At 42.0% G+C, this 17,536-nt stretch overlaps 1 protein-coding gene across 3 annotated transcripts in view; it reads left to right on the top strand.

The window, feature by feature from the left end:
* The window catches only part of CAMK1D (calcium/calmodulin dependent protein kinase ID), a 366,122-nt gene that overhangs the window by 292,415 nt on the left and 56,171 nt on the right, over positions 1–17,536 (top strand). For all 3 annotated transcript variants that reach the window (XM_048836583.2, XM_048836584.2, XM_075124546.1), the window contains exons 4-5: positions 1,376–1,514; positions 12,693–12,819. In XM_048836583.2, the coding sequence (XP_048692540.1) occupies positions 1,376–1,514; positions 12,693–12,819 (266 nt within the window). The remainder of the gene's footprint in view (positions 1–1,375; positions 1,515–12,692; positions 12,820–17,536) is intronic.

Raw genomic sequence — 17,536 nt, 5'->3', positions numbered from 1 at the left:
ATTTGTCCTGGTGGGGCAGTTAAAGTTTCTTGCTGACAGTTTTATGATTTCAATAGCTCAGTAAAGACCTTCCTCTTTTTTTCACAGAAAGTTCCATTAAAAAGTTTAATGTGGACCATTCTTTATGTAAGATGGGTGTAGGAGCATGTTATTTCTAGCAGAGCAGAAGAGAAGTGTAATGTAGTATAAGTATAATATTGGGATGGTTCCATTTTATTTTTCTCTTTGATTTATGAAACCCTTTCCCAGTCTGGGTTACCTGGTGGGGAACTGATCTCATAATCTTTGTTCTCTCGTTAATAAATGTGGTCTGCCAGAGTCAGTCTGAGGCCAGGCTCGCCCAACAGTCTTGTAACATAAACGTGTGTCTAAGTTGTGATATACGAACAAGTAGGAATGGGTAAAATGGTGAAGCCTCTGGAAGAGGCTGCCTATCTCTTCTCCCCAGTAGGAATCCGAAAGCAGTACAATGAATGAATGTGCTGTAGGTATCAGACACAATTACTGTTTAAATCTCACACAGACAGGGGAAGGAGAATAGAACTCTGCCCTCCAGCTCCAAAAACACAAGCCTTTACCACTAAAGCGTGAGTCAAGATGCTGACAGTAGTAAGACCCCTATAATTTTCCTGGGCCAGCCACTAGACGGCGATGTCAGACTTTAACTTACACACACAAAGTGCATTACAGCTGGGCAGTATCAGAAATGCTCCCTGTCCTTCCTCATCTACTCATGGATCTTGCTGGCCTAGGAAAGTGTAATTACCCTGTGCTAGTTAGCCCTAATGAGTCTGGCCCAGTGCTTTTTCTTTAGCCCTTGTCAAGACAGTATACTGGACTAGATGGGCCATTCTGTTATGGTAGGGGAGTCACGATGTTTTTTGTTTTATAATTATTATCTTATTGTTTTCAATCAAACTTTTTCTTCCATTAGGTGGATTCAGTGTTGAAAGCAAACTGACAAGCTTCTGTGCTAGGGGAAGCCCCCCAAAATCCTAATATTTGAGGCTTCTTCTACTTTGTCTGAGCATCCCCGTAATACTAGACAGTCACTTGCTTGAACTGAATCTGATTCTGTACTCTCATCGGCCATCATTTAGGGTATATGTACATTGCTGACACAGAGCCTAGCTTTAGTCTAGCTAGCTTGGGTGCTGGAGCAGTGGAACTGGGGCTGTATGGGCTTCCATATGAGCTATACAAGTCATCCCAGGGTCTTGGGTAACTAGCAGCTTCACTGCTCCAGGACCCAAGCTATCTAGATTAAAGCTAGCTTGGGTGTGTCTACCCAAGCTGCAATCAGCCCCAGTGTAGACATACCTTTAGAGAGTTATAAGCACATCTTCACACTTCTATATTCCATGATGTTTTTCAGCGTGTCTGGAGGCGAGCTTTTCGACCGCATAGTAGAGAAAGGGTTTTACACCGAGAAGGATGCAAGCACTCTGATACGGCAGGTCCTGGATGCTGTCTACTACCTGCACAGAATGGGCATTGTGCATCGAGATCTCAAGGTAAGGCCACTTACTTATTTGTATCTCCACATAGTATTAATGAGTGTGGGCCCAATTACCACAAAGCCTAACTCTCACTCTTCAGGACTACTGTGGGACTACCCATTTGAGTAGAGATTCATCCTTTGAATGAGGCTTTGTATAATCAATACCGTCGCCTATCTGAACAGCTGTCCTGTGTTTTATCTAGAGTAGTGATTCTTTATCTTGTCTCATGAAGGGCCTTATCCTGCCACCTTCACCAACATTAGTGGTGAGTGGGATTACAGCAAATCTATCCTCTGGGAAAATGACATCCGTTACATTAAGAATGTGAGCTCTTCTGGGCAGACGCATGTGTTTTTACTGCTGAAAAGTGCCTTGCAAGTTTACAGTGCTACATTAAATACTACATACTACTTATGATGAGGGATTTGTGACGGAATCCCTGGGTTACAACCTGGAATTATGGGACCGCTGTGCCCCCTTAACTCTCCGGCCTGGGCTGTCTCTCGCAATTCTTTGCTAGTGACAAGCAAAAAACCCCTCCAGGCATTGTTATCACTCAGCATAACAGCATGTGGAGCCCCACACCCAGCTAGATTGCGTGAATGGTCCCTAAGCCACTCATGAATCACACAGAGAAAGGCACAAGCCCATTCCCCCCAGCTCTCCAGCTGTGCATCCCAAAGCTGTACCATCTTGTCCTGGTCAGAAGCCTGACCAGTGTAAGTTTGTTAGACAATCTGCCCCTCTGTCAGGAGAGGACATACGGAAGCCTTTGTAAATTAAGCTGAGATTTCTCAAGCACTTCAAGTAAAACACACTGTTTTAGGTAAAATACAAAACATATTAGCTACAGAAAGATAGATTTTAAGTGATTATAAGTGGTAGGCATAAAGGGTCAGAGATAGTTACCAAAGAAAGTAAAAGGTAAGCGCACAGTCTAAATCTTAAACCTTATTACATTAGGTAGTATTTAGATCAAGCAGTTTTCTCACCACACTGGATGTTACAATTCTTAATATACAAGCTTCTCTCTCAAGCCTGGGACCAGTCTCCTCAATTGAAGTCTTTGTCTTTCCAGCATTCTTGATGCTTCTAGCATAGGTGGAGGAGGAGAAAGGCCCAGGCATGATGCCACTGCCCTTATTTTATACCCTCAATCCATGTGACTGGAAAATATTAGCCCAGACATGTTCTGGTGGGCCTTGCTGAGTTACAGGATTAAGCAATTCCCCCTGGTGTGGTCTTGTGCAACTGCCATTGAATTGTAAATCCCTTGATTACAACTCCACTGCTGATTAATGATTGTTGAACACCCTCCTGGGAGTGGTTTGCCTCCTTTGTATGTCACTAGCAAACTTACCACATATTTCAGTAACAACCATACAGCAAAATCCCATAACTTGATACACACAAATGATATACAGATTTGGACAGGACAATGGGTTTCAGCAGATCATGACCTTTCATATTATATCTTACATGGCAAGCTTTGTGTGCAATATATCATAATTATATGACAGGGATGAATATGGGGGTTCCAGGGTACTGCTTTTATGTACAGAGTGTCACAAGATTAATTGTTTGGAAAATGTTTACCAATTCCCTATCAATCCCGCTTTAGGGTCATTCCATTTGAGCCAATGTTTTTGTAAGTGCTTTCTGCACAAGTGATTCTTTTCTGAAGAACACAGTGTAATTGTATGATTTTGAGATTAGTCTTTGTTCCTCGCTGTACCCGTGTGTTATTAGAGCAGAATCTCTCATCCCTTCTATTCAAATAATAGCATTATTTCTTCGTGCTTTTCTCCTTCCATTTTGAATGCTGCCATTGAGATGATAAGCAGATATTTCTTTGTAAAGATTTAATGGTGTGCATAGCTAGAGAAAACCAGTACATTTAAGATTTGGGTACCCTGAACAATACAGTAGCAGAAGGCATATTTTTTAATAAAAGACAATAACTGAATATATATACTCAGCATTGGGGTCACAAATTTATCACTTAGTGTAGGATAAAAGTGAAAGAGCAAACTAATGTAGCTTTTAACAAAATACAGACTTATAAGAGAGAAAGGATGGTCTTGTGGTTAAAGCACTGACCTGAACTAAACTGCAATTTAAGTTCAATTCCTGCCACTAGCTTAGTTTCCCTGGGTCAATTGCTTAGTCTTTCCAGCCTCAGTTCCCCATCTTTAATATGGGGATAAGAATTCCTTGTCTTCCAGGATTATTGTGAGGATAAGTTTAATTAACATTTGAAGCACCTAGTGACTCTGGTGATGGGAGCTATCTAAATACTTGGTTAGGCGGAGGTCAGAGATGGAAAATGCTTCTCCATTTTGAGATAGGATTCACTTTTCCTCTTAGGGTATAGGACCTGTACTCTTTTACAGAGGCCAGTGGATTTCTTGGCTATCAGAAGACTGAGGAAAAGTGGTCTCAGCCAAGCAATCTGTTGTCAATGACTTGGTGGGACTTTATAACCATCTCTTGTCCCTCAGCTGTTGATATTCTGGCCTATTCCCCTACGTTGTCCTCCCAGGTCACAAAAGGGGAATCCAACCCAAAGAGAAGCCAGGCAGCATCACACTCTGGTGGTAAGAGAGTCATGACTGAAGCTTCATGTTTTCCATGGGTGGTTTCATTTTTTATTCCAGTCTTACAAAAGCAACTTGCTGCTTCAAATCTTTGTTGAGCAGATGGTAAGGACTGTACTGTGCCTCTCATTGCTTTGTTCATCTGTTCATTGGTTCTGCTTCTGGACCGTTACATGTTGGTAAAGTTTTAGAGCTTGTCTACACATAAACAGCCACAGTGAATACTCCACCTACGCCAATGAGAGGAGTTCTCTCATTGGTCTAGGTACTCCACCTCCCCGATGGCGGTAGCTGGGGGGGGAATTCATCTGTTGCCCTATCACTGTATACAGGGGCGTTAGGTCAGTTTAACTGTGTTGGTCAGGGCTGTGGATTTTTCACACCCTGGAGCAACGTAGTTCTACTGACCTAATTTCCTAGTGTAGACCAGGCCTTACAGTTTTGCTGTAATTCCCAAGTTTGTACCAGGATATTATACTTCTCCACACCACCCTGTTAACATGCCTGTGACAGGCCAGTCTGCCCCTTTAAGGGCCAGAGAACTGGGGAACAGCCAGCCCTGTTCTGGAGAGGAGACCAGCAGGAAGTTGGTGGGAATCATCCAACCCAGTTGGACAGAATCTAAATGATAGCAGCTGGTGATTCCCAGCTACAGGATGTAAAGATGAGCCCAACTCCATCAGGGAACCTGGGCCCAGCAGAGGGTTGGCAGTGCACGCCGTTGTGGCTGCCGCAGAAGGCTGCAAGAGGGCAAGCAGGTCCTGTGGACTCCTAGGCTGGGGAAGTTCCTGACGCTTACGCTGATGGAGGCCAGAGGATCCCACAATCAAGACTGGGATTGGGACTTTTACTTTTCAACATCAATAATTAACTATTGCTATTATAATCATTATTCTTAGAGCACCACTTAACAGATAGGAAAGGCAGATCTCTACCCTAAGAGATTCTGATTTAAATAACACAGCAAAGAATGACAATAAACAAAGGGTGGAGACAGTGGTTAGAAAAATGAAAGGTCCTGAGAGATTCTGATGGGTACAGACTCATCTTGTTAGCACCCTTTTTAATTAATCAGTTAATACCAGGGCTGTCAAGCGATTAAAAAAATTAATCGTGATTAATCGCACGATTAAAAAAATTAATCAGACAAACACGTTTGTTTACTTTTGCAGGAGATAATGCTGCCTGCTTCTTATTTACAATGTCATCTGAAAGTGAGAACAGGTGTTCTCATGGCACTGTTGTAGCTGGCATCGCAAGATATTTGCGTGCCAGATGCACTAAAAATTCATATGTCCCTTCATTTTTCAACCACCATTCTAGGGGCCACACATCCATGCTGATGACGATAACCATCCAAAGCAGCTTTCTTTTTTGGTGGTTTGGATTCTGTAGTTTCCGCATCAGAGTGTTGCTTTTTTAAGACTTCTGAGAGCATGCTCCACATCTCATGCCTCTCAGATTTTGGAGGGCACTTCAGATTCTTAAATCTTGGGTCAAGTGCTGTAGCTATCTTTAGAAATCTCACATTGGTACCTTCTTTGCTTTTTGTCAAATCTGCAGTGAAAGTGTTCTTAAAATGAACAACATGTGCTGACTCATCATCCAAAACTGCTATAACATGAAATATATGGCAGAGCAGGGGACATACAATTCTCCCCCAAGGAGTTCAATCAGAAATTTAATGAATGCATTTTTTTAATGAGCGTCATCAGCATGGAAACATGTCCTTTGGAATGGTGGCCAAAGCATGAAGAGGCATACGAATGTTTAGCATATCTGGCACATAAATACCTTGCAATGCCGGCTACAAAAGTGCCATGCAAATGCCTGTTCTCACTTCCTGGTGACTTTCTGTAAATAAGAAGAGTGCAGCATTATTTCCTGTAAATGTAAACAAACTTGTTTGTCTTAGCGATTGGCTGAACAAGAAGTAGGACTGAGTGGACTTTTAGGCTCTGAAGTTTTACATTGTTTTGTTTTTGAGTGCAGTTATGTAACAAAAAAAAATTCTACATTTGTAAGTTGCACTTGCATGAGAAAGAGATTGCACTACAGTACTTGTATGAGGTGAATTAAAAAATACTGTTTCTTTTGTTTATCATTTTTACAGTGCAAATATTTGTAATAAAAAATAATATACACTTTGATTTCAATTACAACACAGAATACAATATATATGAAACTGTAGAAAAGCATCCAAAATATTTAATAAATTTCATTTGGTATTCTATTGTTTAACAGTGCGATTAAAAATGTGATTAATCGTGGTTAATTTTTTTGAGTTAATTGTGTGAGTTAACTGTGATTAATCGACTGCCCTAGTTAATACATTCAAATATAGAGCCATTTTGATCTCTATTCTATAAGACTGTACTGACTTCCTTACACTGGTGTGCTTCTGACAGGTATGAGGCCTTGTCTACACTGGAGGGTAAGTCGATGTAAATTACGTCGACTTAACTTACATCGACTTACCGTGGTGTCTACACATGTACAGGAGATGTCAGGAGATGCTGTTCTGCCAACATAGCTTCCGCTTCTTCTTGAGGTGGAGTAATTATGTCGATGGGAGAGTGCTCTTCCATCAACTTATTGCGTCTTCACCAGACCCCCTAAATCAATACTACTGCATCAATTGCAGCAGCACCGATTTAGCCCATAGTGAAGACAAGCCCTGAGATTGGAACTCGATCAGGAGTAAAACTGTTTGGAAAAAAAATCATGAAAATGTTTTCAATTTTTTCTTGGTGTTTTTTTTTTTAAATATTGAAGATTTTAGAAATTAAAATGTGTGCAGTTCAAACTATTGTAACCCCCCCCCCTGGTTAAAAGGCAGGACTGTGGGGGGAGAGGTGGGATTTCCTGTTTATTTTTTGAATTTTGAAATGTCAGCAGTATTTTGAAATTCAGAAAATTTCAATCAGCTTCTAGTCAGGAAAGAAAGTGAGGAGGGAGCTCTGTGATGGAAGGGGTAGTGAAAGAAGTGAGGGTGGAGTGGGGTGAAAAAAGGGAATGGGGCTGCTTGTAAGGGTGGTTGGAAAATTAGGAAAACTTCATGAAAATATATATGAAATTTCATTTCTGTTTTTCATTGTACTTTTGCCGTTGTCAAAAATGTCTAAGCTATTCTACTGTGCAAGGTTAGGGAGGATGCTCTGAGGGTGGGGGAGATGGGGTAGCAAGAGGATACATAAGGTGTCATATATGGTAATAGGAGACAAAGGAAGCAGCAAGGTGAGCCAAACTGGCACAATTTGGGACCCAGGTGTGGGGCTAGAGAAACAAGCCTGGTTTTGATCTACCTTGTACCGTGGTAAATCAGGGGTAATTCCCATACAGCCAGACACCAATGTAAAACCAGCGTATGTGATGCAGGGGTGTCAAATGCATTTCATATGACGGGCCTGATCCAATACTCTGCCACTTGGCATGTGCCACATTCAGCAAAAGTTATTAAAATAGAAATAGATAAAGAGAAACCATGTTGCTAATTACATTTATTTTAGATGTTAGTGATTGCTACTGTTGCTCCCACGATACCTGGCACCTATTAGCTTGAACTAGTGCATCAACATTTGAAGCAAATGATCGGGCTGAGGCTATCTTGAGTATCAGGTTCAGGTGTGTGTCGCTTAGCTCAGAAAGTAGCTTAGATTTGTTGATATTTATGATGGGGAATACTTGTTCACACACATATATGCTCCCAAACATGGAAAGAATTCTTGATGCAAAGGACTTCAGTTTGGAATAATTTGATCCAGATATTGGTAAACTTGGAAACACCAATATTGGAAAATTTGCCCTTCAGCAGTATCACACTACACTTCATTAAGTTCCAGTTGGAGCTCCTCTAGTACATCAAGCACATTAACAGAAAAGGTTGTGCTGAAAATTGCAAACTCTTCTTCTTGGTTCCTGAAGTCAGAGAATCATTCTTGAAATTCCTTTCTCAATTCAGCAATTTTGCCCATGGTGTCATCACACTGAGTCCTAACAGTGTCACATAGTGATTTCAAGGGAAGGTAAGTGTGCCAAGTTACTCTGGGAAAGTTCCTTCTCCCACAGCTGAAGCTCAGTTTCAAAGTTGTGAATGTTGTCATAGTATTCTGTCACTACTCGGTTGCTCTCCTGCGTTCTTGTGTTGAGCAAGTTCAAACGCTCTGTAATATCCACTATGAAAGCAAGGTCTTGAAGCCATTCATTGTCCTGTAATTCAGTGACATCTTTCCCTTTGTGATCCATGAAAAGGTGGATCTCTCAACACGATTCAAAAAAGGGTAACAAAAATGGCTAGGGACGTAGAACAACTTCCATATGAGGAGAGATTAATAAGACTGGGACTTTTCAGCTTGGAAAAGAGATGACTGAGAGGGGATATGCTAGAGGTCTATAAAATCATGACTGGTGTGGAGAAAATAAATAAGGAAGTGTTGTTTACTCCTTCTCATAACACAAGAACTAGCGGTCACCAAATGAAATTAATAGGCAGCAGGTTTAAAACAAACAAAAGGAAGTATTTCTTCATACAACGCACAGTCAACTTGTGGAACTCTTTGACAGAAGATGTTGTGAAGGCCAAGACTAAAACAGGTTTCAAAAAAGAACTAGATAAGTTCATGGAGGATAGGTCTGTTAATGGCTGTTAGCCAGGATGGGCAGGGATGGTGTCCCTAGCCTCTGTTTGCCAGAAGCTGGGACTGGACGACAGGGTATGTCATCACTGTTCTGTTCATTCCCTCTGGGGCACCTGGCATTGGCCACTGTCGCAAGACAGGATATTGGGCTAGATGGACCTTTGGTCTGACCCACTATGGCCGTTCTTATGTTCTTAAGCTTCAACAGAATTCCCCAATTTAGCCACTGAACTAAAGTTTGATATGGTAGTCCACGATGAATGTCACATTCTTCCAACACAGGCTGAACTGATTAGAGACCTCTAGCTCGAATAAAATTTACATTTTAATAGCCACATCCATCACGTGATTCATTTCCAAAATTTTACTACAGAAAGCTTCTTGATGTAAAATACAAAGAAAACTGCTAAACTGTTGGTTGTGGTTGATCATTTGCAATTAGGTCTTCAATTTTGTTGCAACTCCAGCTTTCTTACCTACCCCTGAGGATGCTCTGTTTGTGGCCAGACTCAGAGCTCTTGTCCAGTCCACATCCAATTTGTTGAGAGCTTTCACTGAGTTGATAAAGAGATAATTTGCTGTTGTTGTGTCTACAGTTCTACAAGCTCCTTTGCTATATACACGTTCTCCGTGAATGAACGCTGCTAGCTGAGATGCGTCATTTACATCTGTGCTTTCATCAGTTGCAGTTGAAAAAGCAGCAAAGTACTTTGCTTTGTCCTGCAGTTGACTGTTCAGATTCTCAGCTAACTCATTGATTCTCTCAGCAATTTTGTTTTCTGAGAGGCTGATATTTGCAAAAGCTTCCCACTTATCTGGACACACTACTTCTGAAGCTTGCAGCATGAAGTTCCTCAAAAATTCTCCCTCAGAAAATGGTATTGATGAGACAGCTATTTCATGGGCAATCACATAGCTTGCCTTAACAGCAGAATCACTTACATGACAAGCGTTAGTAAACACTAATGGCTGCTTTTTCAACAACTGTGCTAATTTGGAGTATTTATCTTCACATAATTTTCTTGTTTACTTATCATACTTCTCATCCTGGTTTGCTTCACGGTGTCTTTGAATGTTGTATTCTTTTATCACAGCTACCTGTTGCTTACATACCAAGCACGTGTGCTGTCCAGCCATGTCCACAAAGAAATATGAAATTCTCCATTTCTCCTGAAAGGCAGGACATTCGTGATCTGCTTTTCTCTTTATGGATAAAGACGCGATGGCCATGTGTTACAAGCTGAATAAAGAAATGAAGGAAGGGAAGAGTAGAAGGATATACTCCTGCTCCTTTTTCTTTTCTTTTTTAATTTTTTATTTAAAAGGGAGTCCACCAGCTGCAGGAGGCATTCAACTTTTAACTTATTTGAAGTTTCCTTTTCTTTGATTTGTGAGGTGAGGTATCTAATCTCCAGCCAACGGGTAAGCGCTCGTCAGTGCCATTTCCCCTTGCCCAGACACGTATCAGCTTCCACCAGATTTATGCTTCCCCAGTGCCTCTTAAATGAGACCGAGCGGTTCTACACCTGTGTGCAAGGTACTGCTGTGTGCTGCGCGAGAGTCTGGACTACAGGAGTGTGATTTGCAGAGTGCACCGGTGCGTTGTGCTCTAATTCCCCCGTGTGGAACCTGCTGGCACACACTATATGCATTGATGCACTTAGTGTGCATTGATCTCGTCCTGTTTGAAACAGGACTGCACCAATGCACACTAGCAGGGTACACACGGGGAGTTAGAGTGGTGACACACTGATGCACTCTATGAATCACACCTTCATAGCGTGGTCTCCGGGATCATATAGACAAGCCCACAGAGTCATGGGAAGTCTGTGGTCCAGATGAAACTGTACCATGGAATGGGTCCAGCCTATGGGCTGTACCCTTAACATCCCTGTGTAATGTCAGAGGAAGGTCCACGGGTAAGGCAGAGATAGAGCTATGCAGGACGTTGAAGGCGAGGGACTCACGAGGCACCATGAGAGCATTTAGAAAAGCAGTACACACAGCACAGCCAATTTTGTTTTGTTTTTCAGAAGCCCTGTTTCCTTTTTGATCTCAGCCCCTTTAGAAGACACTGGGCAAAGTCATACGTTTGCTTCCACTTGTGTGTTCATGCGCATGTGAGGACAAGTGGATAACATCATTGTCTACTATGTTTCAGTCCCACAAATTAAGGCCCAGCAACCCTGCTTGGTGCTACTCTGGTGGTGCACAGCAGCCAGAAAGCTGGCTTAAGTACCCCATGACGATACTCTGTATGTAAGGGGAATATCTGGATGGTAGAGAGATGGTGTAACGGCTCCTTCACTACTCCTCTTCCCAGTTCAAGGGAAATATCCAGGGAAAAAGGAACATGGCCAGAGTATCCTTATGCCCCAGTGATTCTGACTGCCCTATGGGCTATTGGCAGTCCATACAACTTAAAACAACCTCAGGGCCCTAAGGCCCCCTTTGCAATAATCTCCCTCTCCGCCTTGTCACCATGCCACACTGAGCGCTGAAAAGCAAGTACTAAGGATCAGGTCCTAAACATTTAATTAAGTCTCTTCTCTGGTATCCTTGGGTTCTTGCTCAGTGTGAGTGTTGTTGAAATACTTTAAGAGTTCATAACCATCTGAGTGAAACATAAAAATGTGTCTGACTTCCTGAGTTCTGCTATAAGATAAGGTGTCAAATTCAGCCCTAGCCCATTGCTATTGACGTCAGTGGAGTTGCCCCCTTATACACCAAGGCTGGGTTTGGCCCAACAAATGTAATGATGTTGAATTGCCCCATCTGTCTCATATATTATTTCCTGGAAATCCACATCTGGAGTGCATATTGGGTTTATAGAAGAAATGTGTTAAATTGTAGTAGGAATTTGTTCCAATTTCTTGGCAGAAACTGTTCCAATACTATGCCGCAAAGCTGGTCATCTCGTGCTGTAAAAATGTAACAAGTTTAAGGCCTGGCCCTACATGGTGCGGAGTGTTCACACCTTCCCCAGCTTCAATGGGAGCTGGGGAGAGACGGGGGTGCAGCTCAGCACCTCACAGAGGACCCTAAGTACCTTACAGACTGAATCCCTTAGCAATGGAATTACCCTAGGAGGTAAAACTTCAAATTACACTTCCCAGAAGTGTATTGTATTTAGTAAGACCTGTATTGTTTGTTAATAACATAACGAATTATTAAAAGCAGATGTATTGAACATTTTGGATTACCAATAATGTAGCACATTGGTGTCCGGGGCATGATTCTGATCTCGAACCAGCTTAACATCAGCAAAACTCCGTGGAGTTCAGTGAAGAGACTCCTGGTTTCTACTAGGCCCCTAGTTCATTATTCTCAGCAGTGCAATATTTTTTCTGATTAACTGGGGCCAAATCAATGTTGGTGTAACTCTGTTAACTTCAGTGGCATTTACTCTTTTATCATTGTTTATTTCCTACAGGATATATATAAAAATTCTCTAACACTAATGGGATTTTTTAAACTACAATTTAACCCCGTACTGCATCTATGTAAAATGTTTTGAATGTTCTACATAGTACTTATCATTTATACTTGCACATAAGCCAACCCTTCTGTTTTATCAGCATAGAGTAAAGAGACTATCCTTGTTTGTAGATCCCCTTATATCTCTGGTCAGGAGAAAGAAAGGAGCCATGGTTCCTGCTTGGGGTGTCAAAGTAAAGGAATGGCTTCAGAGATGGTACATGCAACATCTGAAGAGGAGGGCCTCTGGCTAGTTGCCTTAACAGTGGCATTGATTCATTTCCCACAGAATCCTTCTCAATCACAAGAATAAGTTGGCTGGTACTGCCTTTGAAGAATGTTTATTAGGGGCATTGGTTGAGGGTTCTGGGGAATCCCCTCCCCTCGCTTCAAAAATTGAATATAATAAATGTAAAGTGTCACCTTGTTCTTTACTGGACTCATATATTCATAACTGTTTGTCTCAAACTTCTTCCTAGCCTGAGAACCTGCTGTACTACAGCCAGGATGAAGAATCCAAAATCATGATCAGTGACTTCGGATTGTCAAAGATGGAGGATAAAGGAGACGTCATGTCCACAGCATGTGGAACCCCAGGATATGTTGGTAAGTGGTTGGGTCATAATTATCATCAGTTATTCCAAGCGTAAGTGAGAATGGTGGTAATATAAGAGAATGCTCTGACTGTGTATAGTAGGTGAAAGATTTTGCAGACATTAGCTAGAGTTTTCTGAAATTAATGCTTCTCTTTCTTTGGTCCTTTTCATCTATTGTGTCCTGATCCTGCCATGTATTTATTTTTGTGGTCAACTTGGGTTGTGGGATTAAGCTCCGTAATTGTATTCCTTCAAAGGGGGAGCTGTTTTGAACACAGGGCCTGCTCTTGAACTGAAAGCATTTGAATGATATTCTTCTAATCCATTTCTTTTTTAAATCACATATGAAACTGAGACACTTTAACATAGGTATCATTTTGTTTTTAATGATAAAGGATCACATTTCACAAATTCCTTCCAAGAGACGTATTAATAAGTAAAAGGGATGAGCTGCATTTATTTTTAAGTCTCAAATAAACCTCTTGTCTAACCACACTGAGTTATATCGACTCATAGAAATTTCATAGAGATGGGAAAACCCTATGTGTAGTCCAGTCCTCTGTGTGTGTATATATATATATCTTCCTACTGTATTTTCCACTGCATGCATCTGATGAAGTGGGTTTTAGCCCACAAAAGCTTATGCTCAAATAAATTTGTTAGTCTCTGAGGTGCCACAAGTACCCCTCGTTCTTTTTGCTGATACAGACTAACACGGCTACCACTCTGAAACCTTTTAAAGAGACTTTATTTAAAATGCAAACATTATATTTCAGAGGAGCATTCAAAATGGCAGTAGCTGTTCCAATACTGTGATACTATAAGAGGTTACAGTGTAAAATTCATCTTTAGTGTAATTCCTTTTAAATAATTACATTGAAATAATGCCAGGGATACCTTTGGCCTAGTGTTTCTACCTAGGAAGGATCTGAACTTTAAGGTTTTCAGTAGCCAGAAGTAGGTGTTCTTTGCATCTGTGCTGACATACAGTTTTGTGTGTATGGTCAAATGAGACTGGATTTTCCTACCTGACCCTGACCTCCTGGTTTCTTGACTCGGCCTGACTCTTGGTATCTGACTCTTAGTTTCTGATCTTCTGGTTCTGAACTCCAGCTGGTGCAGGGACCCAACCCATCCACCTTATGGTAAAACTAGGCCCAGCTGCCTACATCGGAGCCCCGACGGTTTGTACAGACCACACAGTCATCCCCAAGGGCAGTGGCACTGGAGCACTTTTAATGGTGGGGGTGCTGAAAGCCAGCCCCCTTGACCCTATCCATGCCCCCCCCAACTCGGAGCTGTGGCAAGGAGCAGGGCCGTGTCTCTAGGCGGGGGGGACCTGAACAGAGCTAAGGGGGCTGAGGCTGGGGCCACAGCTGGGGGCAGCTGTGGGGTTGGCAGCCAGAACCCTTTCCCCACAGGACCCAAATATCACCATCACCCCCACTGAGTAGCATGCCTGGGAGCTGGCAGAAAATGTTCATGCCTCCACATGAGCCTCCCATGAGGAACACCAGTGCTCCCGACTGGCCCGTTCCTGACTGGCCCACTCCCACTACTTGGCCAGAAGGAGGAACAGGAAGTTGTTCCTACATCTCTGTTCCACCCTGCTTTGAACTACTCCCCCAGCACTACCTGCTCTTGTCTCCTGGTCCTGACCTCCCAGTTTCCTCACTCGGCCTGATTCCTGCAATCTGACTCTAAGTTCCTGGTCTCGTCCCCTGACCTTCTAGTTCTGAACCTTGACTTGCGCAGGGAGACGGCCCCCTGCCCTTGGCTAACCACTAGGCCTAGCCACCTGACAGTACCTTTGCTTTGGACCCTGACTGAGGGAAGGCTTGTTGTATTTGTGTTTTTAAAGGGACAGGATATTTTTTATTTTATTCAACTGTTGTGCAATAAAATCCACCTAGGCATACTTTTTCCTCCTCCCACCACTCCTATGCAGTCCTATCCTGTATGAAAGAATGGGGTTCGAATTCATGATGTAGTGTAACTGGGTACAATTCTGTTCACTTTGTTTGCGTTGCACCTGCTTATGCCAAGTATTAATTTGGCTGTGACTCTTATGTGGGCAGGGTAGTAAGGGACATCTCCTCCTTCCCGTTCTACTCTGGCATCCTACAGCATTAAAATGAATATATACCAAAGCCCTGATCCTGCAGCCAAGCCCCCATGGGTGTGATCTTGTGCTCCATGCAAAGTTCTGTTAAAATCGGTGGGGTTCTGCATGATCACAGGACTCTACCTGCTCTGATACAATTGAAGATTTGGAGCTCAGTCTCTAAAAATACTGTACTCTTTAGTGATCACTCAGTTAAAGAGCTGATTTCCAGCACAGCAAGATTGCTGTTCCCTTTCAATCTGCAAGTTGCAATAATGGGGAAAGAATGGCCCAGCTGTGTTTCCAGCATTCTCCTGTGTGCGTTGTTTCTAACTGTTGTGAAACCCACATGGGGAGTTTAATGACTTTGGCACTACCATTTTTGCTTAGTGAGTGCCAAGTCACCTGAATTTACATACATTTAGGAGGAAATAGAAACCACTCAGATCCCATAGTGATAAGCATGGTATAAAATCTTGAATGTAACACAGCAGAGCCCATGACACAGAGAGACAGGTTCATCCATGGAATCACATTATCTCTATATTGCACAATATACACTTGATTTTATCTTGGTAACCTTGGAAAGAGAAACAGTTTTTCTTTTGTCTTGATCACTCTGCAGCAATCATGGCCTTATATCTCTTATTACTTTGTGAAACATAAGACAGCCTGCATTAGGTTACATTCTGGACTCTACTTTATTTAATCAAGCTGAATCAGGGACCTTGTTTTTGAAGCTCGATAGAGGAATTGAGCAAGAGCTAAAACAGTATATTCGATAATTCTTCATGTAGGCTGCTCAGCTTTCTTAATTAAAATGTTTCAGCAGGTTCTCCATGGGCCACTGGCCAAAAACAATAAGTTTGTAAGAAACATAAATTTTAAGATTCTGTTTGTTGAAGAGTGGCTGAACATGAGAGAGTCTGACTCCAATCTGGCAGAGAATAATCTCATGCTGCCTCTTCATGTTGCCATTTACACATTCTGGAAATAAAGTTCTTCCTATCACGTGAGTAAAAGTTCTGCCACTTTAACTCATACTTAGGGAGTTCTGATCACTCACTGTCTGGATACTGACCCGCCACCCTTAGAAAGGTGACTCCATACTCATCATTATCTTGCTGATGACAAGACTCTAAACACAGTGTTAGGTCTCCCTGGTAGATTAAGGCAGCTCATCACTGAAGTGATGGCTTGATTGTCTGACCTCTATTAGGAGGGTGGTGATGCTGGATTCCTGATGGTAGAGGTCTTGTGTCTTTGAGGTCCATTCACAATCTTTCTTTCTGTATTGAACTATTTGCCTCACTACCTCTGTTCATTTTTTGTCAAGTTTTCACTGTAATCATGCACATTGGCATCTGAATCCTACTCGTTAAATAACCTCTTATCCTGAAATACGATCAGATCCCTCTGCTTTATGTGCACAAGTCTTTGCACCGCAGATTTCAAGTAAAGGCTTTGGCACATACAAAGTTACATGCTCACATCATTACTTCAGCTAAGACAAATGGGCTCCCCAGGTTCTCTGAACTCTCAGATACTGGAATGACTTCCATGTCCTCCATTACATTTGGATTAAAGCTGTACGGTTAAAGCTCAGGACGGAGAGTCCAGAGATTTGGATTCTATTCCTGACTTTCCCACAGACATCCTGTGTGTCTTTGGGAAAGTCACATAAACTGCTTTGTTGTTCCATCTGTAAAATGGGGATAAAACCTACCCAGCACGGTGGGGGAGGGCATAAAGATTCATTCATTAATGTTGCAAAACTCTTGGAAATAATGGGAAGTGCTATAGTTATCAAAGTTGTTGATATTATTTATTAAAATTCACAGGTACTCCCAGCTCCACAATTTTGTGTGGAGTCATTGGATGATAACATAGCGTGTATCTATCTTTATAAGCTTATGGGAATAATTCTTTTCTAGTAGTTGTATTTTCATGTCTGCCTCTCTAATTTTGTTTTTGCTTCACAGCAGCCATTACCCTTTTAAATGTTCATTTTCCCCCATTTTCTTTTCTTCTCTACATTTCAAAATCAGAATACATTCATGCTGTAGACCCCACTGCTTCAAGACACTGGTTATGTTGATACTGACTCAGGGGTGTGAGCCAACACAGCACACTTGCAGTATTCCTAAAGAACAGACAGCTTTGCATTTGCATCATATTTAGAGTTTTGTTCTGTTTTTTTCCTCTTCTGTAGAAGCTAGCTCCTCTTCAATATTGTCTCTTTTTCGTCATCGGTTGCCCAGACAACACTCCCCAAGCACATTGAAATTGTGCTGTCAGTCACCATAATTATGCCTGCCACGAGGCCATTGCTGGTGCGATACCTGATTGCACGTCTTCTGCATATTTTCTCTGCAATTTATCTACATCAAACAGCTTTCCTGGGTTGTAGTATCACCAGAATTTTCAGCAGTAGCCTAATGGCCCTGCATAAATGTAACTTTCCTTCCTCCCTGGAACACAAAATGAATTATTATGCAAAGGTTTAAGGGTGATGGTGTGACCTAGTGGATAGCTGTTGGACTGGGATTCAGATGACCTGGGTTCTAGTCCTGGTTGGCCTGCTGGGTGACCTGGGGCAAATTGGTTCAATTTCCTATGCCTC

Source organism: Caretta caretta, chromosome 1 (assembly GCF_965140235.1).
Source record: "Caretta caretta isolate rCarCar2 chromosome 1, rCarCar1.hap1, whole genome shotgun sequence".
NCBI lineage: Eukaryota > Metazoa > Chordata > Testudines > Cheloniidae > Caretta > Caretta caretta.
Note: the sequence above shows the minus strand (reverse complement) of the source record. Positions and strands in the feature narration are given on the sequence as shown.